This window comes from Bos mutus, chromosome 8 (assembly GCF_027580195.1).
Source record: "Bos mutus isolate GX-2022 chromosome 8, NWIPB_WYAK_1.1, whole genome shotgun sequence".
In the NCBI taxonomy this organism is placed as follows: Eukaryota; Metazoa; Chordata; class Mammalia; order Artiodactyla; family Bovidae; genus Bos; species Bos mutus.
Window position 1 is genome coordinate 36,524,515 of NC_091624.1, and position 26,949 is coordinate 36,551,463.

The 26,949-nt window shown below is 41.0% G+C and overlaps 1 protein-coding gene across 2 annotated transcripts in view; it reads left to right on the forward strand.

The window, feature by feature from the left end:
• RASEF (RAS and EF-hand domain containing) overlaps positions 1-26,949 on the forward strand; it is an 88,577-nt gene that overhangs the window by 20,666 nt on the left and 40,962 nt on the right. For both annotated transcript variants that reach the window (XM_070375425.1, XM_070375424.1), the window contains exons 2-4: positions 13,545-13,691; positions 16,680-16,770; positions 21,732-21,827. In XM_070375425.1, coding sequence (XP_070231526.1) covers positions 13,545-13,691; positions 16,680-16,770; positions 21,732-21,827 — 334 coding nt within the window. The remainder of the gene's footprint in view (positions 1-13,544; positions 13,692-16,679; positions 16,771-21,731; positions 21,828-26,949) is intronic.

Sequence of the window (26,949 nt, forward strand, 5' to 3'; positions counted from 1 at the left end):
AGATAATACATTTGTTGCCTTTGTTGAAAATTTATGTATTGTGTGTTGGGCATGGTGCAAAATACTTGGGAGTGTGAGCACCTAAGAGTGTTTAGAAAATGGGAAAGTTGAAGTAGATGAGATAGGCAAGTAGAGTGGCCATGGAATGAGTTTCCAAACCAGAATTTTCCTATGAATAAAATGAGAAGGACTAATATACTTAAAATTATCTAATATTATCTAAGTATTATATTATTGTCTGACAAATTATTTTTATTATATATGTTGTCCTTTAAAAGATTTCTGTATAAAAAGTTTTTTAATAAATAAAAAGTTATTTCTAAACATAAAAATTTTAGGTGTATTAGCACAAAGAAAATCTTTTGTTAATTCCATGAATATTTTAAAATTACATAAGCAGAATAGTTAGTTTTGGAAAACAGGTAAGTGTTTTAATCAGTTACTTTTTCATGTGTACCTCTAATACTTTTCTGAAGAATATAAATATTTTTCAATGTGACCTTATCATGCTTTTTCCCCCATAAAATTGCTTATAATCTTTTTTAGAGTTATATGTTATGATTATTAAACTTAAAATTGTTGGAATCAGCAATTGACTCTTCTCTGTAGGTCATAATATTTTAATTAAGAAAATTATTCTCTGTACAAGGACTGAAGAGCACTTTAAGAGCAAATTATGTGATAAGCTTAGAGCAAATTCTACAAAATGGAAGATATTCTCAATTCTATTTTTCTTTTGATATTGACATGTATAAATATTGACTTTTGTAAATATTTCAGCCCTTGATTGTCACAAATTCTATGTTTTTGCCTCCCTTCAAAGTACTTTCTTTGACAAATATCTTGACAAGTTTCTTAGCTTTTATGAGACAAGACTTATCAAGTAAGTTGTCTCCATTGAAAACCCTTGAATGTTTTCCCATACGTAGATGCTTCAAAATTATAGGCCTTTTCAAATTCATTTTATTTTGATACAAGGTGTAAATTTAAAAGATGTTGATGTTGATGCTTCTTCAGATTGATTTGTGTCGTCTGGTTCATATGGAAAATAAATGTTGACAGACTTTTTTATAAGCTTATTTTTTTCTATTTTATTTATTTAGTTTTGGTTGTGCTGGGTCTTTGTTATTGCACAGGCTTTTCTCTCGTTGAGGCAAGCGAGGGCTCCCCTCTAGCTGTGTTGTGTAGACTTCTCATTGTGCTGGCTTCTCTTGTAGAGCACAGGCTCTAGGGTGCTCAGGCTTCAGTAGTTGCACTGTGCAGGCTCAGTACTTATGGCCCACGGGCTTAGTTGTCCTGTGGCATGTGGGATCTTCCCAAATCAGGGATGAAAAAACAAACAAACAAAAAAACAAAAAAAAAAAAAAACCAAATCAGGGATGAAACCTGCATCTCTTCCATTGGCAAGTGGATTCTTTACCACTGCGCCATCAGGGAAGCCCCTATAAGCTTATTTTTAAGCTTGCTGCTGCTGCTGCTACTGCTAAGTCGCTTCAGTCATCTCCAACTGTGTGACCCCATAGATGGCAGCCCACCAGGCTCCCCTGTCCCCGGGATTCTCCAGGCAAGAATACTGGAGTGGGTTGCCATTTCCTTCTCCATTTTTTTTAAGCTTATAGAATCTTAAAGATGCTTATAAGAATCTTTTCAGATTTGCAGAAAAATTGTGTAGACAGTACAGAGAGTTCGTATATAACCTGTAGCCACGTTCCCCCATTGTTAACATCTTACATTGGTGTAGTACATCTGTTAAAGTCATTGAAATGATATTGACACATCATTAGCAAATAAAGTCCATACTTTATTCAGATTTCCTCAGTTTTTCCCTGGTGTCCTTTTTTAGTTCCATCATTCCATCCAGCTGCTAAGTCCCTTCAGTCGTGTCCGACTCTGTGTGACCCCATGGACTGCAGCCTACCAAGCTTCTCCATCCATGGGATTCTCCAGGCAAGAACACTGGAGTGGGTTGCCATTTCCTTCTCCAATGCATGAAAGTGGAAAGTGAAAGTGAAGTCGCTCAGTCATGTCTGACTCTTAGCAACCCCATGGACTGCAGCCTACCAGGCTCCTCCATCCATGGGATTTTCCGGGCAACAGTACTGGAGTGGGGTGCCATTGTTTTCTCCCATTCCATCCAGGGCACCACATTATACTTAGTTGTCATAGTTAAATATTTCAAGCGAATTATACATTTATCACCATCTTTATTAAAGACAGGAAATTTGGTGCATTAGGCATGCACTTTTGTTTTGTGAAGACATTGCTTCTAAAAGGATTTATTTCCAAATATAAAAAGCATTACTGATACAATTAAGCCATACTAAAAATGGTTAAATCACAATAGCAAGGACGCTCTAGTTACTGTCTGTTGCTCTGTAGCAGGACTCTCCACCCTCTGTTTTCTCTACCCATTTCACATACACTGTGCCTGTAATTTCCTAATTTCCTGTCAGTTTGGCTGAAAGGCTGCCCTGCAGCCCTGTGCATCTGCAGGTAGCAGCACAACGGGCAGGTTCTCCCGGTGGCCTGCAGGGTAACCCTCTCCATCATTCTCATCAGCATTGAGACCAGTAGGAGTGATCTGTCTCCAGCTTCTCTTGCCTATGCTTAATTTGTTTTATCAGTGAGTATTCCTGTTTCCCCACTCCTGAAAGGAAAATCGTAGTTATCTTGTGTCTGGAGAGAGTCAGGAGAGGAGAGATGAGTTATCACTGATTGTCTTCTGATTTAGCTGCACATTAATGAGAATGTTTCCAACTGCATGGATGTCTCACTACCAGCTGAACGGCAAAGGTGTAAAGCGCACATCCACCAACTCATCTTGGCTTATTTTAACACAGCTGTTAATAACTTTAATGTACGGTATAATAACAGTTACCGCTAATGTAACTTTTTGATTACCGAAAAGGCGAAATGATAAATACTAAAGTGGACTGAATACAGGACAACAGGCTTAAACTGAAATTGTTCCTGGCAAACTTGAGAAGTGATAGATGTCATCTGAAGGGAAAATTTAGCATAGAAACTGACATAACACTCTTTAGTTTTTTCCCAATCCCTCTCTTTCTTGCCAAAATAGACATTTTCAGTGAAAAATAACTATAATACACCTAATTGCACTAACATTACTAGATTATGCCTACATTTTACTTGACTCTAGGTAAATTGATAGAAGAGAAATATTGGGAGAATGGATGTGCATTATAAGTTAAGAATTCTGAAATTAAAAGGTGCATATTCCCACATATGCCTGTTTAAGTGTTAGTCACTCAGTCGTGCCTGACTTTTTGCTATCCCATGGACTGCAGCCCACCAGGCTCCTCTGTCCATGAGATTTTTCCAGGCAAAGATACTGGAGTGGGTCGCCATTTCCTTCTCCAGGGGATCTTCCCAACCCGGGAATCCAACCCGGGTCTCCTGCACTGCAGGCAGATTCTTTACCAACTCAGCTACAAAGGAAGCCCTGTTTACTGTCTGCATATATAAGCACATTGATAATGTGATGTCCATAAATGAAAAAATGTGGTATGGACCGAGGATCAAGATGTGAGCAAAGGCTTATTTTCCTGGGCATTGCCCCATCCCCATTCCTATGCTCAGGGCCTTATGCTAATAGACTATAAAAGGAATCAAAGTAAGGCCCATTTGGCCCTTTGCCTGTTAGTATAAATAAAGTTTTATCAGCACACAACCAAGCTCATTCATTGATTGTTGTTTATGGCTGCTTTCATGCTACAATAGCAGAGTTAAGTAGTAACAGCAAAGATGGTAATATTTTATATCTGTACTGACCCCTGGACTATATACGCTTTGCAGACTGACCTCAAGTGTGACCCAACTCTCATTTGTCAGTTTCCTTTGCACTGGTCCCAGAAGACAACATTTCTGTCCAAGGGGCTTCCACACCACACAACTTTCTTCCTTTCAGCCTTTTTCCAAAACACAATGTATTGATAGAAGCAGACAGGAAATTACCACCTACTTCTGTCTAACTCATTTGAGTAGAAGAGTCAAAAAGTATAACAGATTATAACAATGGCTAACATTTACCAATTACCTACAGCGTGCCTTGTGCTGTTGAGTGTACTTCAGTACAGTTAATCCTCATTTTCGTGGTAGATTCCAGTACTATACCCATATTGTACCTGAGGACACTGGAGCTCAAGAGATTAAGTGTTTTGCCCTGGGTCAAGCCAGGACGTGCTGAGGAAGCATTTGAATTTAGCCAGGCTGTCAGGCATACCCCATGCGATATTCCTTCCTGACTTCAGAAGCCCTCAGCTGTTAGATGTGGGCCATCTCTAAACCTTCAGCACAGTGCCTCTTGCTGGCTCTGTCTTCCTCCCTCCATTGGCAAACTCCCATTGAAACTAAATTTCAGTGATTTTACATAGAAAGCAATTTTCAATTTGAAATATTTCTAGACTTTTAATACATCTCGTTAACAGGCTGTTCTTCCAGAAGTTTCCATTTTAAGCCTTTACGAGGAATTGTTACCCAAATAAGTACTTTTGTGTGCATGCTCAATCGCTTCAGTCGTGTCCAACTCTGTGTGAACCCCATGGACTGTAGCCTGCAAGGCTCCTCTGTCCATGGGATTCTCCAGGTAAGAATACTGGAGTGGGTTGCCGTGCCCTCCTACAGGGACCTTTCACTGCCTGTAAGTACTTAGGCAAGTAAGATATTTTGAGGGTGGCATGAACCCAGGAGGAATTTTACCTACAGGAGGTGTATTCGGGCTGGGGGAACTGAGGGATTCAACAGTGGTTGAATACCTGGACCAGGTCATCCTCTGACTCTGTAGCATCAAAACAACTGGAAAAAGCCCAGGCAACTGCTGGATGTCTTTCCCAGTCTGGGGGGAGCAGCACCAGGTGGAATAGACCATTGTTTGTTTTCTCTAGAAGGGAGAGCCAGTCACAGTTCTGTAACTGAGTTAATGAAGATCCAAACCTATTGTGAGAACAGAGACTCGAATCACTTCCAGTTACAGGCAGCCGGCGCTAGGCTGTTAGCAGGCAGAGGCATATCCTGTCTGGAAAGCAAGCCTTAAATTAATGCCGGGAACTAATGCTGCCCTGTTCTAGCAGCACTGCTGGAGTTTGGCTGCTGGAATTTATTTTCCACTTAGTTGGGCTTATTCTGAAAGTACGTGTACTATGTAATGAAAATGCATTTTGAAATCATTCATTTTCATTTAACTTGTATGTCCCCTCAATTGACATATGACAGTCTGGTTTGTTCAAGGCAACTAAAAACATCTGCTGGTGTTACCTGAATAGGAATATATTTATTATTCTTACTCCCAGAGAAAAATAACTATCAGATTTTTAAAAAGTCTATATTTTAGAGCAGTTTAAGTTCACAGCAAAATTAAGAGGAAGATACAGAGATCTCCCATATACCGCACTGCTCCCACACATACACAGCCCCCTCATTAGCAACAACTCCCACCAGATTGGTACAGTTGTTGTAGTTGATGAACCTATATTTATACATCATCACCCAGTTCCTTATTTTAGATTAGGGTTCAATCTCGCTGTTGTACATTCTGTGTCTTTGGACAAGTGTACAATGATGTGTACCCTTCTTTATGGTATTATACAAAGTATCTTCAATGCCTTAAAAATCCTCTGTGCTTCACCTATTCATCTACCTCCCTGCTTTCCAACCACTGACAACCACTGATACTTTTACTGCCTCGAAATGTTCCCTTTTTGACAACGTCATGTAGTTGAACTTTGGCCACCAGATGCAAAGAGCTGACTCATTGGAAAAGACCCTGATGCTGGGAAAGATTAAGGGTAGGAGGAGAAGGGGGCGACCAAGGGTGAGATGGTTGGATGGCATCACTGACTCAATGGACATGAGTTTGAGCAAGCTCCAGGAGATGGTGAAGGACAGGGAAGCTTGGCATGCTACAGTCTATTGGTTCACAAAGAGTTGGACACAACTTAGCAACTGAACAACAACAATAATTTAGTAATATATATTTAAAGTTCCTCCCTATCTTTTCATGGCTTGATAGCTTATTTATTTTTAATGCTGAAAAATATTCCGTTGTCTGGCTGCTGAATAATATTCCATTGTCTGGACATACCACAGTTTATTAATTCATTCACCTACTAAGGGACATCCTGGTCACTTCCAAATTTTGACAGTTATGAATAAGTCTGCTGTAAGAATAAATCTGTGTGGACTTATGTTTTCATCTCCTTTGGATAAAAACCAAGGAAATCGATTGCTGGATCATATGGTAAAAGAGTATTTAGTTTTATTACAATTTGCAAAATTGTCTTCAAAATGGCTATACCATTTTGCATGCCCAGTAGCAGCAAACCAGAATTCCTGTTGCTGCACATCCTCAGTAACATTTAGTGCTGTCAGTGATCTGGATTTTGGCCATTGTAATATGTATATAGTTATAGTTCATTGTTATCATTTGTATTTCCCTGATGACATATGATGTAGAGTATCTTTTTCATATTCATTAGCCATCTGTATATCTTCTTTGATAACGTATCAATTAAGGTCTTTGACCAATTTTATAATCAGGTCGTTTTTCTTGTTACTGAGTTTAAGAGTTCTTTTTATATATTGGATAACTTTATCAAATGTTTCTTTTACAAATATATTCTCCCAGCTTTTGACTTATCCTCTCATTCTCTTGACATTGTCTTTTGCAGAGCAGTTTATTTTAATGAAGGCTAGGTTATTGATTATGTCTTTCTTGGATCATGCCTTTGGTGTTAATCTAAAATGGCATCGCTATATCCAAGCCTATTTTGATTTTCTCCTAGGCTTCTCTTCTAAGAGTATGATAACTTTGCATTTTACATTCAGATCTGTGATCCACTTTAAGCTAGTTTTTATGAAGATTATAAAATCTGTATTTAGGTTCATGATTTTTCATGTGGCTGTCCAGTTGTGCCAGCATGATTTGTTGAAACTATCTTTGCTTCATTGTGTTGTCCTTGCTCCTTTGTCAAAGTTCAGCTGACTGTACTTACGTGAGTCTACTTCTGGGCTGTCTCTTCTGTTCCATTGATGTGTTTGTCTATACAATCAGATTTTCAGTTCAATTCAGTCGCTCAGTCATGTCCGACTCTTTGCGACCCCATGAACCGCAACATGCCAGGCCTCCCTGTCCATCACCAACTCCCAGAGTCCACCCAAACCCATGTCCATTGAGTCGATGATGCCATCCAACCATCTCATCCTCTGTCGTCCCCTTCTCCTCCTGCCCTCAGTCTTTCCCAGCATCGGTGTCTTTTTCCAATGAGTCCGCTCTTTGCATCAGGTGGCCAAAGTATTGGAGTTTCAGCTTCAACATCAGTCCTTCCAATGAACACCCAGGACTGATCTCCCTTAGGATGGACTGGTTGGATCTCCTTGCAGTCCAAGGTACTCTCAAGAGTCTTCTCCAACAACACAGTTCAAAAGCATCAATTCTTTGGCACTCAGCTTTATTTATAGTCCAACTCTCACATCCGTACATGACCACTGGAAAAACCTTTGTTGGCAAAGTAATGTCTCTGCTTTTGAATATGCTGTCTAGGTTGGTCATAACTTTCCTTCCAAGGAGTAACCATCTTTTAATTTCATGGCTGCAGTCACCATCTGCAGTGATTTTGGAGCCCAGAAAAATAAAGTCAGCCGCTGTTTCCCCACCTATCTGCCATGAAGTGATGGGACCGGATGCCATGATCTTAGTTTTCTGAATGTTGAGCTTTAAGCCAACTTTTTCACTCTCCTCTTTCACTTTCATCAAGAGGCTCTTTAGTTCTTCTTCACTTCTGCCATTTAGTTGTCTATAATTTTACATGTTCTATAATAAAGGAAAATAGAAGCTCATGAAAATTCCTGAAGCCCCACATTGCTGGATTAAATTACAGTAGACTGAGGTTTACCTTTGTATCTGTAAACTTGTTTCACAATCCTTTGCTTAATTCTCTGCTTCAGCCAGAACTCTGTGAAGATGGGAATAGTTAAGATGTATACTTGATCGTGTCATCTCTTCCTTCAAACCTTCCAGTGTCTTACCACCCTCTCAAAATAACTGCTCCCTTGCATGTCTTATCTTTACCATGCTTTCAGTCTCTGTACAGTCCCTTGCTCCTGTTAATACCTCTCCCAATCTAATGCTGCTGGCCCCTCCCCTACTCCAAGCTCCCCAGCCTCTTCCATTTACAGGAACTTCTTCTGGCCCCTCCCTTGCTTCTCCCTCAGCCTATGGTTATTGGTTCCTGGGAGAAGTTACCTATACCCCACTTCTGCCTCATTCACATCTAGTCATGTTTCAGGTCATCATCTCCCAAGGCTTGGTCTCGTTCACCTGCTCTGGGCTGTCAGAGCGTCTTATACTTAATCTTCATTGTGAGCCCCATAAGGGAAGGTACTCAGTCTGTTTCTTAGCATTTTATTTCCAGGATCTAACATAGTGCCCTTTGGATTGTGTGGGTATTTCATTTCCCATGCCCAGATGTTAGGGTCATAGCATCAGTCTTCCAGCCATCCCTAATGTAGAATGATTACAGGGCAGGCCTGATGTGCTGCAGTTCATGGGGTCGCAAAGAGTCGAACACGACTGAGCGACTGAACTGAACTGAATGTAGAATGATGTAGACATTGGCATTGAATACTCTTTGCTTTTGTCTACAGAAAGTCATTTAAAGTTTTAAATATATATAACTTATAGTTTAAATAAGTAGTTTAGCTCTGTATTTCAATGCTTAAAACAGCAAGATGTGGAATCTAAGGGCCAACTTTTCCTACCAACTGGTTCACCATGTTCTTTAGCCTAGAGTGGTGTTGCCTGTACTTGACTATTTCCCAAGGTTGTCCTGAGACTAAAGGGGTCCAGGCATTCTGAATACTGGCCTTACTACCTTGTGTGTTAGTTGCTCAGTCTTGTCCAACTCTGTGGGACCCCATGGACTGTATGTAGCCCACCAGGCTCCTCTGTCCATGGGATTCTCCAGGCAAGAATACTGGACTGGGTTGCCGTGCCCTTCTCCAGGGGATCTTCCCAAGCCAGGAATCAAACCCAGGTGTCCTGCATTGCAAGCAGATTCTCCACCATCTGAGGCCCTACTACATTACCAATATATAAACATAGACAAATATGTGCTATGTTAATATGTAATATTAAATATGTAAAACGTTAATCCTGTGGAAGTGTGTGACCTTTAAATTTTTTTACCCATTTTAATGATAACCAATTTTTTCTCCTAAATTCAGACAATTTCCCTCTCAGCTTTAATGGAAATATTTACAATTTACAATGTCTATTTTCCAGGGATAATTTTACATTTTTAAGTTGTGACTTTTTCATCAGCAGTTTGCCTCTAGATACAAAGTCTTGTAATTTATCGAATAAGAAGATGAAAAGGCTCGGATTTTAGACATCTAAAACCAGTTGGTAATCCAGGGCGTGTTTTTCTCACTTCATTTGATCTCTTTCCTTAACATATAAATTAGGTAATTTTTAGTGAGTAACTCTCTCTGAACAGAAGAAAAAAACCTTTTTTCATCTTGGCTAATTAACACATACAGTGCAACCCTGAATTTTTACCCAGTATTTGTCCAGTACACCTGTAAACAGGTCTGCACGGCGTTTGTGAATCCAAGCCCAGTTGTCTTATATGAGACCCTGGATTTAATGAATTCAAAATGTTCAGAGCCTTGTCACTACTGGGCACCCTTCTTAGCACCCAGAGGTACCACCCTGGGTCAGGGCCAGGAGAAAACAAGAGCTATGTATACACTGTCATGCGGTCTGCTTGTCTAACCTTTGACGTCAGGAGTGAGGACGCTGGGGACTCCTGTCCTCTTGGCAGCAGAACAAAAGACTGTCTTGGCACCAAGTAATGGTGCCCAGCCTGCTGAACTGAAGAATCCGTAGGTGTTTAGCTGCCTGTACAGGATCTTACATAAAGGCACCACGTATCATCTTTTGTTCAGATAAAGTATTTTTTGTTTTTGTTCTGTTTTTTGCATCAGGTATGAAAATCTCCAACTGCACTTCATTCCAGTCTCTTGGCATAATCCCAGTGGTTCTCTAGTTTCACAGATACGGACTAGATGAAGCAAGCGGGCAAAAGGAGCGGGAGTTGGAAGTGTGCCCCCTGTGTACAGTAGTGCTTTCCCCAGATAGCTTTAGGTAAATAAGAATTGGTAAGGTTATCTCATCTTAGTCTTAGTCATGCCTTCATTCTTTAAAGGAGTCCCTTTGTAATATAGATGGTCCTTATAGTGGTAATACCTATCCTCCTCTAAAATAATTTTCAAAACATCTTGGTACATCAATATTTTTTATTGGAAGTATGCCCTTCGGACCCTTGAACAGCACATTAGTGCTTACTCTAGGCCTAGAGATAGTTCTTCCCTGAGAGCTAGACTCTGGAGCCAGGTGGGGTGAATTGGAATCCTGGCTCTGAGACCAGGATGGTACTCACCTCCTTTCCTCTGTGGTGAATAGCATACCAGTGGTAACGTCTTCATAGTGTTGTCATGAACGTTAAGTGACTAGTACATGTAAATGCTGAGATCACCCCAGGACTGCATATACAAGGAGCTTAATAAATGTCTGCTTCACTATATAAATGCTTCAGAATAGTCTTTTATTCCTTTGGAAGAGAGTAGATGGTGGCAGTAAAGATTTACCTTCGTCATAGAAGTTTTATTGTTTAGTTAATATGAAGCTATTAAGGAAGGAAGGAAGAAGGTAATTTAATCTGGAAGATGATGATTAAAAAAACAAAATAGGAAAGTGTAATGCCAACTTTTTAAGTCCAAGTTGACTTTTACAAAGAACTTCCAAGTCTTAAGCTCTACAAAATACTAACTTCTTTCTCTCATGTTGGGAAGATTGATGTAGTCAGGCAGTGTCTTTCAGTGAGGTGATCCAAACACATTTCATCACATATTTGGCCATGCTAGAGATTTTCACTTCAGCTGCGAGGGTGAGGAAAGGAGGAGAGAGACAAAGGAGGAGACAGATAGTGGTGGGGATGGGGAGGAGAGAGGGCAGGGGTGTGAGAGTGCAAACAAAATAGATACAAGAAAGAGATAATGAGAATGAATATCAGCTAGCTTCGAGCTAGCATCTTACAAAGGATTTTAGCAACCAAGCACAGAAGTGGCAAACACATCATTTCTGTTCCCATTCCATGGGCCACAACTAGTCACATGGCTCCCACCTACCTGCCTAAGGTGCTGAAGAATCAGTTCTCCCCTATAAAAAGAAGCAGGGTCATTGTTACCATCTTTCTAAATTCCATATATATGTATTAATATACTGTATTGGTGTTATTCTTTCTGACTTACTTCACTCTGTATAATAGGCTCCAGTTTCATCCACCTCATTAGAACTGAAATAGATTGCCAGTCCAGGTTCTATGCATGAGACAGGGTGCTCAGGGCTGGTGCACTGGGATGACCCTGAGGGATGGGATGGGGAGGGAGGTGGGAGGGGGGTTCAGGATGGGGAACACATGTACACCCATGGCTGATTCATGTCAATGTATGGCAAAAACCACTACAGTATTGTAAAGTAATTAGCTTCCAATTAAAATTAATTAATTAAAACAAAACAAACAAACAAAAAAAAGAAGCAGGGTAGATCTCAGCTAGTCCCTGATACAACAGTTAACCATGTAACATATTTCCTGCTAATGGCAGACATTCCTACAATTAACCTATTTGTACGCTTCACTGTAAACTATTCCTGACATTCTGTATAATACCAGGACCAGCAAAGGACCCAAGAGAATGTACATACATTATGCTTCTTTCTTATTTTAGAAATTTTCAGAAATTCAGGGAATCTTATGAGACATCTACTTCTGAACATTTTATTGCTGTGCAGTTATCCAAGAGATAAGGACTCTTGGTGACTATTTTTTTTATTTTTAATTGGAGAATAATTACAATATTGTGATGGTTTCTACCATACATCAACATGAATCAGCCATAGGTATACATATGTCCCCTCCCTTTTGAACATCCTTCCCCATCCCACCCCTCTAGGTTGTCACAGAGCACCGTCTTAATGGCCATCCTTCACAGGCAGGTTCCTATTAACAAGAAAGTTTTAATGCTTTGTATACCACTGGTAGTCAGTAAAGAAGTTAGTGATCCATTAAAGTACGGGACAATCTAAAAGTAGACTTTTTTTTTTTGCTGCCCTTTAATATAAGGCTCACTACTGTGGGCAGTGTTTGTACTCAGCTCTGATAGGAATGAGTACCTCGTATCACCAAATAAATTGACATATTCCTGCAGATTTATTAATAATACTTCACATGAGCCATTCTTTTGAATCATAATTGGCCTCTACACACATCAAGCAGTTTATTTTTAAGAGCAAACCCTGGGAGAGTTTATAGCTACATGGACACACCTCAGGGCCATGCTTAACTAAGCTTCGGGTTAATATATACCTGACACTTTGCAGTGTTTCATAGTTATTGGAACGAGTTTGAATCCCATTTCTTCTGCCAAGTTTCAGATGTTTGACACCACTAGGAAGCAATATAATGTAATGGTTGGCCATGTGATCTGTAGTATCAAATTGAGTTTGAATCCCAACTCCACCATTCAATCAGTATATGACCTTGGAAACTTTCACTGTTTGCTATGGTTGCCTAGGTATTTCTGATAGCAAATATTTCTGACTGGGTGGCCTAAACAAGAGAGATTTATTTTCTCACAATTCTGAAGGCTAGAAGTTTAAGATCAAGGTATTGGAGGGTTGGAGGTGAGAGCCTCTCCCCTTGGCTTGTCACTGGCCATCTAACCATGTCTTCACATGGTCTTCCCTTGGTATTACTCAGCATGTGAGCTCCCATACTTGGGTCAAGGACACCACTAGCCTCACTGACTCAGTCCTTTGTCCCCTAGCAGGTCAGCTGCCCAGTCTTGCCAGTTTTTCTTTTGAAATGACCCCAAAATATTTGGCTTTTACAAACAATAACAGGTATGAGGATTGTCACATAATAATAAATGAAATAATTTTTAACTGACTATAAAATGATAGGTATATGTACTTTTATGATCATAAAGTCTGAAATACATCTTATAGGGGTTGGTAGAACATGTTATAAGTAATTAACTGGTTGCCTAATTTTTTTCTATAAATCTATGTGTGAAAGAAAGGAAATAGCCAGCAGTGACAAAAAATATCCTTCCCTATCAGACCTGCCCTGTGAAGAAGGCCTCCATCTTCTAATATTAAATCACCACTTTGTACACATTATACACCTTTTATAATCATATTGTACAACCTAAATATATACAATTTTTATTTGTCAATCATAATAAAGCTGGGAAAAAATGAAGTTGCTGTTCACTGTTAAAAAATAATAATAATATGTAGAATAATGTATTAGCATCTCTGACTTCTGTTTTCCCTCTATTCTGGTCATTTTGTTTTTACATTTTTCTTCCTTGGTTCTTATATATCTCTTTCCGAGACATATTCTGAAATTTGAATTTTTGTATTTGGTTTTATTTAATTTTTAATTTAATTTTTTTTTGGACAGAAAAGAGCAAGTCAGTACCTTGTATCAAAACATCAACCTCGTGGAGCCAAGACTCATTCAACCATATGAACATGTTATAAAGAACTTTATCCGTGAGATCAAACTTCAGAGCACAGAAATGGAAAACCTCGCCATTGCAGTGAAGAGGTATTAAAGTCTTTCCTCTCTCCATGGCAGAAGGGGTCCTTTAAGTGGCTCTCTGACTGAGTGGCACAAAGATGAAACATATTATGTTATGATATGGGGGGACTGCCCAAACCTGAGGAATCTGGAGCCTTCTGAACTAAGCCAGCATGAGGGAAGCTGAGTCTGGCAGTACTTTGTAGCATCAGCCAGCAGTCCATCAGCATGTCCCCATGATCCTATCGTATAAACCTTTCAAGGGCTGTGATCCATACAGAACTGTTGAAAGAGTTTCATTATCTTATATCCAGCCACTTGAAACCTACAGGAAACTTTTCATCCAGAGAGAGGCAGGCAGAGCCTGTCTCTCATTTGAAGCCTGACCTTGTCACTAACAGGAGAGTGACTCTGGGTGGGTTACTTACTCTACCTGAGTCTCAGGTTCTGCATCTGCAAAGTGAGGCTATAAATTTTCACATCCTCAGGGTGTGGAGACTTCATGGGTGAGTCATGGGTGATGCCCTTGGCACTGGCCTTACCACATGGCGAGTGCTCAGCAGTGCTCCTTTCCCTCTCTCTAGCCCTCCTCACCAGCTTAAACTGAAAGTCTGAAAACCTCTAGCCCCTGACTCTCATCAGACAGTTTATGAAAGCCACAGCTGGCTCACACAGACTTTGTTAATGGTTTTAACAGCAATGCAGTGCCAAAGAAAAATTTATATTTGCAATATAATTTATATGTTACAGTCCAAACATCAGCGAAAACACACTCACTCCCTGTATATACATGTACCCACACAGATACATGGGACACACATAGATATACACACATTCACACAGGTGGCCTGTAAGGATAGTCCTGTGTAAACCCATCAGGAAGAAAGAATGGCATTCTGTCCCCTCTGTTCTCCTTCCCAGCCAGGCTGCTCTCCGCTGTAGAGGGAGTAGAACTCTTGGGGCATCTCTCCCCTCTACTTCTGTGCGTGGGATCTGGTCTAAGCACAAGGCCTCTTAAAGGCCGCTTCTCTGAGCTGACAGAAACCTCACTGAGGTGTTTAGGTGACTCCTGTAAACATTCTCTTACCTTCTTGACTAAGGACCATCCGTCTTCATGTGTTTTGGGTTGGGGGAGGGCCTCAGTCTTTTCACTCCACCCTTGCGTCTGAAGAAGGGATTCCCAGTGTCCTAGTAGGAGTCCTGGACTAAGGTTAAAGTGGGCATTCCCAACATGCTGGACACATTACTGGGAGTTGAGTCTTTCTGCCATGGGGTCGAAAAGAGTTGGACACAACTGAGCGACTAAACTGACTGACTGACCAAGTCTTATGGGGCAAACAGTGTGTCTTTATAGACTACCCTGATTTAACCCTCCAAAAAAAAAAAATGAAAGAAAAAAAGAGTTGTTCAGAAGTGAAGAAGGCAAAGAGGACACATTCAGGAGCAGTCCTGAGTGCCCAGATGTCTGGCACTGGGTGGCTGAGGAAAATGAACATGTAAAGGGAGAAACAAATGTGTGGCTTAGCTACGTACAGTCCCAGAGCTGACCAATAAAACCTGAAAGTCTCTGTGGAGATACATGGTGCCTGCATTTGAAATAGCAAGTGTTTGTAAACAGACTAAAACTAGATGACAGTCCAGAGTTGGTTAACATAACCTCAGCGGGCTGTAAGGTGAGGAGGAAGTTAACGGGAGCAGAAAACAGTTATAAGTCACCCAGAATTTTACTTTGGGGTCTTCCCTCCACCCATCAATGCTTGTTTGGAACCTTATGTAGAAATTAAACTAACGAGTAAATTGTATGAGAGGGAGTAAATGAATTAGAAGCAGGTAGGATGGTGTGGTGGAGAAGGCAATGGCAAGCCACTCCAGTACTCTTGCCTAGAAAATCCCATGGGTGGAGGAGCCTGGTAAGCTGCAGTCCATGGGGTCGCTACGAGTCAGACTCGACTGAGCGACTTCACTTTCACTTTTCACTTTCATGCAACGGAGAAGGAAATGGCAACCCACTCCAGTGTTCTTGCCTGGAGAATCCCAGGGACGGCAGAGACGGGTGGGCTGCCGTCTATGGGGTCGCACAGAGTCAGACACGACTGAAGTGACTTAGCAGCAGCAGCAGCAGGATGGTGTGGTGGAAGCCATTAGACTGGAAGACGAAGGCCTTCTACTGAATCCTGTTTCTCCTTTTATCAACACCATATCATTGGGGCAAGTAAATTGACTCTAAGTCTCATGGTGGCTGCTTTCAAGTCACAATCTAGTTGAGTAGGCAAGACATATGCATGTGAAAATTTAGATAATTGGACATCGAGCTGAGATTGAACCAAAAATTTTTAGGGCTTAATCTGAAGCCTCAATTATTGTAAAGTGACAGATGTCTTCTTACTAGACAATTATTAAATAAAACTATCTGAACATCATCTCAAAGAAATTGTCCTGTTTCTAACTTTTGGCAATTCAGTATGCTCTGCCCCCATAGAAATATGATTTATTGATTATATTCATAAAAGAAACAGGAATTTTCTAAAGGGCAACAATATCTACATTGCAAAACTTTAGGAAACTGACTAGAAATAATTTTTCAGATCTTTTTTCCTGTTTAACTGTAGCATATAGCATTGTGTGTTTCATGTAATAAAATTTCAGAATTGTGTCTATCCATGGAGGGTTTTTTTTTTTTTAATCCAGTGTTGTACCTCAGCAGCAAAAAAGATTTTCAGTGTTGTAGCTCAGCAGCAAAAAAACTTTTCAGAATTTACTGCGAGCTCTCAGTAATCTGGTATCTTTCTCTGTTCTTTGCTACAGTATAGTTTAATACCACTTAATCTATTCTGTTCCATTTATTTAATATCTAGTTTCAATGTCCCTTTACACCCAGCTGGTCAAATTGCCAATCTCACTTTATTATGTGGAAGGAATCTGTAAAATAGCTTGAAATAGCTGAGGTCAGAATTTTCTCTTCATGCTACAAGGCCAAGAGTATAATGAAAAGGTGTGTACCCTCTTGAATTTCAGAGCCCAGGACAAGGCAGCCATGCAGTTGAGTGAACTGGAAGAGGAAATGGATCAGAGGATTCAGGCTGCAGAACACAAGACACGGAAAGATGTGAGTTTGTGGGACTGGCCTGTTTATGCGATGAATCCTTGGACTACCTTTTGTGTACAGGGCACGGGGCATTCTCTGGGTTATGGCACATCCAGGTTGCCACAGGCACTCTCAACAAGGGCTTTGTTGGTGGTGGTTTTGAGGGGGATAGATTAGGGAAAAAGAGAGAGACAATAAGAAGTCAAATAAAGGGGCTAAGCTGCTTCAGACTTGGAGGTCAGGAGCCTCCTTGAAGAGGGGACAGGAGAGCTGAGGCCTAAAGGAGAAGGCTGAACCCGTCTTCATAGGGGAGGTTGGCTTCACCCTTAATACCACTGTCTCTCAGCCCATGGCCACTACTGCTTTAAATCTAGATTGCAAGGACTTCCCTGGGGTCCAGTGACTAAGGCTACAAGCTTCTAATACAGAGGGCCCAGGTTCGATCCCTGGTCAGGGAACTAGATCCCACATGCCGCAACTAAGATCCGGGGCAGTCAAATAAATAAATAATATAAATTAAATAAATCTAGATTACAATGAAGTTAAAACACTGTCACGGTGGGATATGCTTTTACTTACCAATACAGGAACTCTCATAGTTGGAAGTTAGGTGTTAACCTTTAGTGACTTTCATAGGAGAAATAATTGTCTTTCTTCCTTATAAAATATATTTGAGTGATTAATGTTTACTGCAAACAGAAAAGAGACATATTTCTTTGAGTAGCTAATGTTAGGTTGAACGTTCTCTTTTTTCTGTTCATTTTTCCCCATTAACTCTGAGAAGGAGAAAATTGAGTGAGAAGGGCCTGGGTATTGGCCTCTGATAGACCTGCAATAGAGGAGACCTGGGTTCGATTCCTAAGCTGGGAAGATCCCCTGGAGGAATGCATGGCAACCCACTCCAGTATTCTTGCCTGGAGAATCCCATGGACAGAGGAGCCTGGCAGGCTACAGTCCAGGGGTCACAAGAGTCAGACAGGACTTAGCAACTTAACTGCAGGCCTAAGTTTGCCTCCTGGCTCTGCCCCATCTCAGTTAAGTGGCACTGGAAAAATTACCTAGCCTCTGAGCCTTTGTTGTTTCAACTTTAGATAGGATAAGCCACCAACCTGCTTTAAGGAGGGTGGAGCCTGATGGTCTATATGCATGCCTAGCCTAGTGCTGAGGTGTGGTAGGGGCACCATGGCTGTTACCATTCTCCTCTTTCCCATTGCTCTGTATACCTTATGATCTTTCAGATTCTTCACTTTGCTTTGCTTTACCACATATATGCCTTCAGGTCTCTTTGTTCTCCTATCTCTTAATAACACATTTAATAACTGTTTGGATATCATGTAAATGGCTCAGAGTCCATGATCCAGGGTTAATGTAATGGTTATCTCATTCTTTTGTTAGCCCTTTATCTTTCTAGTCTAAAAACAATAACATCCTAATTTTTCTGCCTTTCCCCTCTCCAGCCATTTAATCTGCATTCATTCATTCATCGCACATATCAAGCACATGTTTTGTTCTGCGATAAATCTCTGCCTCATCCAGCTAAGCATTTCCCAAATTGGTTGTTGGTAATGGATACCCAGGCTTCCCACGTGGCACAGTGGTAAAGAATCCTCCTGCCAGTGCAGGAGACAGAGCGATGCTGGTTTGATCCCTGGGTGGGAAAGCTCCCCTGGAGTAGGAAATGGCAACCTGCTCCAGTATTCCTGTCTGGAAAATTCTATGGACAGAGGAGCTTGGTCGGCTATAGTCCATAGGGTCGCAAACAGTCAGACATGACTAAGCACAGACTAGCACACAGTGGATACCTGACCACAGACCATCTGTTATAACTTCATGTTTTGTTCATTATAACATCTTCCTCTCTTTCCTTGGCTCTGGTACAGGGGTGGTGCATACGTGGCATCCACAGCAGCGTTGCTGTGTTCCACAGAAATGGCATACACAGCCAGTGAGTCACTGCACAGACACAGTCTCTGAAAACCTCAGCACACGCTGCCAACAGAGCTCCTTTGACCGTGGGATGACACCTGTTTGTTAGTCTGTCCCAGTCTCCTAGTCTGTCTGGAATAACACTTCTAGGCTGATTGAAGACTTTCCGTAACTTACCTCTACTAAGCATGTCTCACCTGGCTCTCCACGGCTCATTGCTCTGCTTTCACTCCAGCTGTTTTCTTGGCCTTGATGACTCCTTTCCACTTTCCTAAATTTTGCAAAGCTCAGAGAAAGTCTTCCCTTCTCCCCAGTGCCCTGCCATAGTCCTCCAGCCACATTCACCTCCTCCTGACCTTGACTCCTCTTGCACAGGTAGTGTTTATCCCATTGTGTCAATTAGGGTTTTTTAAAAAAATATGCTTTAACAGCTTTATGGAGGTGTAATGGGCAGGCAATAAACTGTATATACTCAAGGAGTAGAATATGATGAGATTTATGTATATACTGAGGAACCACCATCACAGTCAAGGTAATGGTTACATTCACATACTGCTGGTTTCCATGCCCCTGTGTCATGCCTCCCTCTCGGCCCCTCCTTGTCAGAACCATTTGGTGTCTTCTCCAGTGAAGCATCTGTCAGAGTCTTTTGTTCATTTTTAAAACTCCGTTTGGTTGTCTTCTTTTTTCTTTTTTTATTTTCGCCATGCACAGGGCAAAATGTGTGGGTTCTTAAATCCCCAGCCAGGGATCAAATCTGTGCCCCTCGCAGTGGAAGCATGAAGTGCCAACCACTGGGAACCAGGGAAGTCCCTGGTTGTTTTCTTATTATTGAGTTTTAGGAGTTGTTTATATATTCTTATCTGTAAATATTTCCTCCCAGACTGTGACTTATCTTTACATTCTCCTAACAGTGTCTCTAAAAATGTAGACATTTTTGGGTTTTTTTTTCAGTCCAGTTTGTCAGCTTTTTCTTTCATGTATCCTGCTTTTGATATTTAAGAAATCTTTGCCTACCCCAAGGTTGCAATGATTTTTCTCCCATGTTTCTTCTATGAGTTTTATTGTTTTAGGTTTCACATTTAGGATCCATTTCGCAAGGTATGGATCAAAGTTCATATTTTTTTGCATGTGCATATCTAATTGTTTCAGCCCATTTGTTGAAAATACTATCTGTTCTCAGTTGAACTGCCTTTGCACTTTGTCCAAAATCATTTTTATCTGTGTTTGGTTTATTTCTGGGCTTTCCATTCTGTTCCATGGGGTCGCAAAGAATTGGACACGACTCGTCGACTGAACAGCAATGGCAACAATGCTGGTATTGCATTGTCTTGATGACTGTTGCTTCATAAATAAGTCTTGAAATCAAATAAAATTAATTCTTCAGGTTTGTTCTTTTTCAAAGTTTCTATTTTAGGTCTTCAATTTCCATAGAATCAGGTTGTTGTTTGTTGTTTAGTCACTAAGTTGTGTCCAACTCTTTGCGACCCCACGGACCATAGCCTTCCAGGCTCCTCTGTCAATGGAATTCTCCAAGCAAGAATACTGGAGCAGGTTGACATTTCCTTCTCTAAGACTCAGGTTGTCAGTTTCTTAAAAAAAAAAAAAAAAAAAACTCTGCTGGGGTTCGGCTGGACTTCATTGCATCTATAGATCAATTGGAGGAGAATTGGCATCTTAATAACAATGAATGATCCACAAACTTGATATATTCTTTGTTTATTTAGGTCTTATTACACTCAGTTTTACATTATAAACTTAAAACTTTATTTGAATACAGAACACAGGATATAAAATTCCACAATATGTTAAGAGAAAAAGAAAATTAAGAGCTATTTAGGCTCATGAGAGCTACAGCCCCTGACCTCCAGGGGTGCCCTTTTGCCATTCTCTGCACCAGGAGCAATACATAAGAGAAGTACCAGCCTGTGAGCAGCACTTTGCATGGAAATTTGCAGTTGGTGTGATTTGTATTTAGATAAGGTATAGTAGTAGTGTTAGTCACTCAGCTGTATCCAGCTCTTTGTGACCCCCATGGACTGTAGCCCACCAGGCTCATCTATCCATGGGATTCTCCAGGCAAGAATACTGGAGTGGGTAGCCATGCCCTCCTCCAGAGGATCTTCCCAACCCAGGGATCAAACCCGGGTCTCCTGCATTGCATGTGGATTATTTACCATCTGAGCCACCAGGGAAGCCCAGGGAGACTCTTGGAAAAACAGTGAACACACCAGGTCTTCCTGAGTCCTGATAACATGATGGGACTCGGGCAAGTGATGGGGCCCTTGGCTGAGCCAGAGTTTTTCATTAAACATAGCAGTATTTAATTAGCTACTTAATCAATGTGCTACAGCCCTCTATCACAATCAAGTAGTGGCCTTAGAGGTGTCACCCCAGATAATGTGTGTATATAGGTTATAGGATTCCGCAGTTCCTTCACTCTTGTAGGTTTCCATTCTGGAAGTGCTGGGCATCTTAAGTTTGGTTACTTCCCTTATGCCTTCTCACCATCTCTGTGTAGAAGATTTGGGATCAGCCTTCAGTTCAGTTCAGTTCAGTTGCTCAGTCATGTCTGACTCTTTGCGACCCCATGGACTGCAGCACACCAGGCCTCCCTGTCCATCACCAACTCCCTGAGTTTATTCAAACTCATGTCCATTGAGTCAGTGATGCCATCCAACCATCTCATCCTCTGTTGTCCCCTTCTCCTCCAGCCTTCAATCTTTCCCAGCATCAGGGTCTTTTCCAATGAGTCTGCTCTTTGCATCAGGTAGCCACCATATTGGCGTTTCAGCTTCAACATCAGTCCTTCCAATGAACATTCAGGACTGATTTCCTTTAGGATGGACTGGTTGGATCTCCTTGCTGTCCAAGGGACTCTCAAGAGTCTTCTCCAACACCACAGTTCAAAAGCATCAATTCTTTGGCGCTCAGCTTTCTTTATAGTCCAGCTCTCTTGGTTAGACACAAAATGTTTCTCACCTCTAGTATTTTGAAGAGCCTATTTAAATCAACAAGTTGGTTTTGTTGTGTGTGTGTGTGTTTTTTTTTTCCAGGAAAAACGCAAAGCTGAGGAAGCCCTCAGTGACCTCAGGCGTCAGTATGAAACAGAAGTGGGAGACCTGCAGGTGACGATAAAGAAACTCAAGAAGGTAGATATAGGGCAGCTCGACTGAGGGATAACTTCATTATCTCCGTGTGTCTAAATTTTTAGCAACTAAAAACATAGGGAATCATATTGAAGCTGTGGATGGATCAGATATCAGAATCAAATTGGACTCCTTGGCAAGAATTTTTTTAAAGGCCTCAATTTCTTTTTCTAAGGGCAGCATATCTTTTGCATAGATCTAATGGATATTTCTGATCCCTTGAACAGTTGTCCATCAAACCTCAGTTTTCTTTCCATGTCTTTACCAAGTGCCCTCGAGTCCCACGTATCTGGTGGACTGTCTTCTCATGACAGCAGCAACAGTCTTTCCTGGTCATGTAGTCCTTCACCCAGCTTACTACAGGTTACATGTATTCACTGGATATTTATTAAATGAAATGAATATTTCTCTTCTCTGTAGCAAGTTCCAGATCTAGAGGACCCCTGATCAGAGCACAGGGTGGGAGAGAATCTGTTGAAGTGAAAGCAAAGGTGTGATTGGTTTTGGCCTTTGTTCTATTTGTTTTCTAAAGATTAGGGTCCATTTTACTGTGTGGTTTGCTGGTAGGTGTTTAACAACAGGCTCTGGAGGAGTTCCCCTGTGGTCCAGTGGTTAGGACTCTGAGCTTCCCTTGCAGGGGTCGTGGGTTAAATCCCTGATGGGGGTAAGATCCCACATGCCACACCTGGCACAGCCTAAAAAGAAAAAGCAGGTTCTGGAAAGGGGAGGAAAGAAGGAGGATTTCTGATATTTGCCAATTTCCATAGTATAAATATTTCCACCATTACCAATTTCAAGCTGCCAAGTTGACATCACTGAATGCAGTTTGGGAAGAGATGCTTAAAATAAATAGGCTCTCACCTGCTGATATACATTGTCTCCAGCACAGTATTGGATTCACTTCCTGCATGTGGATTGTCTCTATAACTAATAGAAATATCTTAGCTAAAATGAAAATAGGTACTTAAAAAATAATTGTCCCTGCAAGTGGCACTGTGAATGTGGGCACATCACTTTGCTTCTCTGATCGGTCATACGATAACCTTTAATGCTCCTTTCAGTGCTCATACTGAATGAGATTAAGTGACAACTGTATTTTGTGGGTTATTGTAATTTAAACCTCTGACATATTAAGATTTCTCCCCAGCATTCTTCTTGGAAAAGTATTATCAATGTCAACCTTGTATGTGATTTCCAGAGGTCATTAGACCATAATACAATGCTTGTATTACAGAATTTGAATGGACCAATCCTTTGCTTTATGCTAGAGTCATAGATTCTCCTAGTCCCTGTCCTTACTTATTTCCATGTCATCCCAAATCATTATACTAAGATTATGTTTGCAAGAGGAGACACAGAGGGACTTCACTGGTGGTCCAGTGGTTAAGAATCTGTCTGCCATTGCAGGGGACACACGTTCAGTCCCTGGTCAGGGAACTAAGATCCCACATGCCATGGGGCAACTAAGCATGCAGGCTGCAGCTGCTGAGCCCAAGCACTCTGGAGCCTACCCACCACAACAAAGATACCACATGCACAGCTAAGACCTGACGCAGCCAAAAATAAATAAATAAATATTTTAATAAAAAAAGAGGAGACACAAGAATTTCTTGCCCTCATACAACATAATGATGAAGACCAAAAAGGCACTGAACAGTAAGAGTCAGGAGTGATGAGACCTGAGTCTTTATCGAGGCTGTGCCAATTCCTTCCTGTAACACCTGGGACAATTGGCTTCATGATTCTGATGGTTAGCTTCTCATCTGTAAAATGGGATTAATAATAAACTGTCCTGTCTAACCACAATAACTGACATTTTATTGACTGTGTAGCTTATTAACCCTCTTCTTCATTATTTAAGAAAATCGAATTCTCAAACTTTGTCTGAGGAAAGTATAAGTTTCCCACTTTTACAGCTGAGGACATTGAGTTCCAGGTTTAATAGCTTGTTCAAAGCCTAACCGCAACTGCCAGTGGAGAAGTAGCCCAGACGCCTGCATCTACCACCAGTGAGCAGGGCACTGGGCAGGGAGATGTAGGCTGTATCATCAGTGCTTAAAGTAAGGACTGGGCCTGAATGCCTGAGGGCAATCTGAGGAAGCTAATGTGAGGTAAGCAACCCGAACTGTGGGATCACCAGAGAGAGAAAAAAAAAAAAGAACTTTCCCGCAAAAGCTCTAATGTTCACCTGGCCCATTCACAAAAAAATGGATTGAACGAATACCAAAGGAGAGCTAGGTGGCTGCACACAAGCCCCTTCACCCCATCCTCCCAGAGGCAGGCATGTGACAGCCAGAGCCAGAAGGCAAGGGGCTGCTACAGTCTCGGCCCCAGAGATAGCATCTTCCACCAAACTGTGAGCATGCTTCCAGTAGCTAACCATGTCTTCATGGGATCCTGGATGGTTGACATCTGCCAGGAGGGTTGCAGCCTGAGATCAGCTCCCCAGAGGAGACACATGGCACAGCTGAGATGGTGCTCTCATAAAGCACCCTGAGTGGCTGGGACCAGGGAGGTGATTAAGATGCATGGTCCCCCAGGACAGTGTGCTCGCCAAGCACCTGGTCACCTGAATTGCTCAGAGCTGGGAAGGGTGCAAAATGCACACCAATCCATGTCTATGCCCTTGCAGAGTACACAAGAACCTGACAGACTTAGACCTGGGAAATGTATGAAATGTAGGGCCCACTTCAGACAGTGCCCTTGCAGAGCACCCTGGAGCCTGAGCAGTGTAGACCCGGGAAGCACATGCTGCCTTGAGCTGTGGCAGACCCAGGCAGAACACTCTCTGACATAAATCACAGCAGGGTCCTCTAGTCCATACACTGCAAGCACTCCCCACACACACACCAGCAATATTTGTTTGCAGTGTCCCTCCCTCCCCACAACACAACTGAACAAGTGAGCCTAAATAAGTGACCCCTTTTACCCCCTTGTGTCAGGGCAGAAATTGGACACTGAAGAGACTTGCAAACAGAGGAAGGCAAAATAAACAAACAAGAGGGAACTGCTCCAGAAGTGACAGGTGCAACAGATTAAACCCTGTAGTTAACATTGACTATGCATTGGAGGGGGCCTATAGACCTTGAGAACAAATAAAGGCTGGAACAAGGAACTATCTTAAACTGAACTGACCCCACACTGCCCATAATAGATTAAGGAAACAATTCCATTCACCATTGCAATGAAAAGAATAAAATACTTAGGAATATATCTACCTAAAGAAACAAAAGACCTATATATATAAAACTATAAAACACTGGTGAAATCAAAGAGGACACAAATAGATGGAGAACATACCATGTTCATGGATTGGAAGAATCAATATAGTGAAAATGAGTATATTACCCAAAGCAATCTATATATTCAATGCAATCCCTATCAAGCTACCAATGGTATTTTTCACAGAACTAGAACAAATAATTTCACAATTTGTATTTAAACACAAAAATTTGTGTTTTTTTGAATAGCAAAAGCAATCTTAAAAAGAAGAATGGCACTGGAGGAATCAACCTGCCTGACTTCAAAGTTACTACAAAGCTACAGTCATCAAGATAGTATGGTACTGGCACAAAGACAGAAATACAGATCAATGGAACAAAATAGAAAGCCCAGAGATAAATCCACAAACCTATGGACACCTTTGTTTTTGACAAAAGAGGCAAGAATATACAATGGAGAAAAGACAATCTCTTTAACAAGTGGTGCTGGGAAAACTGGTTAACCACTTGTAAAAGAGTGAAACTAGAACACTTCCTAATACCATACACAAAAATAAACTAAAAATGGATTAAAGATCTAAATGTAAGACCAGAAACTATAAAACTCCTAGAGGAAAACAGGCAGAACACTCTCTGACATAAATCACAGCAGGATCCTCTAGGACCCACCTCCCAGAGTATTGGAAATAAAAGCAAAAATAAACAAATGGGACCTAATTAAACTTAAAAGCTTTTGCACAACAAAGGAAACTATAAGCAAGGTGAAAAGACAGCCTTCAGAATGGGAGAAAATAATAGCAAATGAAACAACTGACAGAGAATTAATCTCAAAAATATACAAGCAGCTCATGCAGCTCAATACAAGAAAAATAAACAACCCAATCAAAAAAATGGGCCAAAGAACTAAACAGACATTTCTCCAAAGAAGACATACAGATGGCTAACAAACACATGAAAAGATGCTCAACATCACTCATTATCATAGAAATGCAAATCAAAACCACAATGAGGTACCATCTCACGCTAATCAGAATGGCTGCTATCAAAAAGTCTACAAGCAATAAATGCTGGAGAGGGTGTGGAGAAAAGGGAACCCTGTTACACTGTTGGTGGGAATGCAAACTAGTACAGCCACTATGGAGAACAGTGTGGAGATTCCTTAAAAAATGAAATAGAACTGCCATATGACCCAGCAATCCCACTGCTGGGCATACACACCAAAGAAACCAGAGTTGAAAGAGACACGTGTACCCCAATGTTCATCACAGCACTGTTTACAATAGCTAGGACATGGAAGCAACCTAGATGTCCATCGGCAGATAAATGGATAAAACAGTTGTGGTACATATACACAATGAAATATTACTCAGCTATTAAAAAACGCGTTTGAGTCATTTCTAATGAGGTGGATGAAACTGGAGCCTCTTATACAGAGTAAAGTAAGTCAGAAAGAAAAACACCAATACAGTATATTATCGCATATATATGGAATTTAGAAAGATGGTAACGATGACCTTATATGCGAGACAGCAAAAAAAGAGACATAGATATAAAGAACAGAGTTTTAGACTCTGGGAGAAGGCGAGTGTGTGATGATTTGAGAAAATAGCATTGAAACACGTATATTACCATATGTGAAATAGATGACCAGTCCAAGTTCGATGCATGAAACAGGGCACTCAAAGCCGGTGCACTGGGACAACCCAGAGGGATGGGATGGGGAGGGAGGTGGGAGGGGGGTTTGTAACAGGGGGACACATGTACACCCATGGCTGATTCATGTCAATGTATGGCAAAAACTACCATAATATTATAAAGTAATTAGCCTCCAATTAAAATAAATAAATTTTTTAAAAGTACGACTTGGAAAAAATAAATAAACCTGCATTTCAAAGATTTTAATT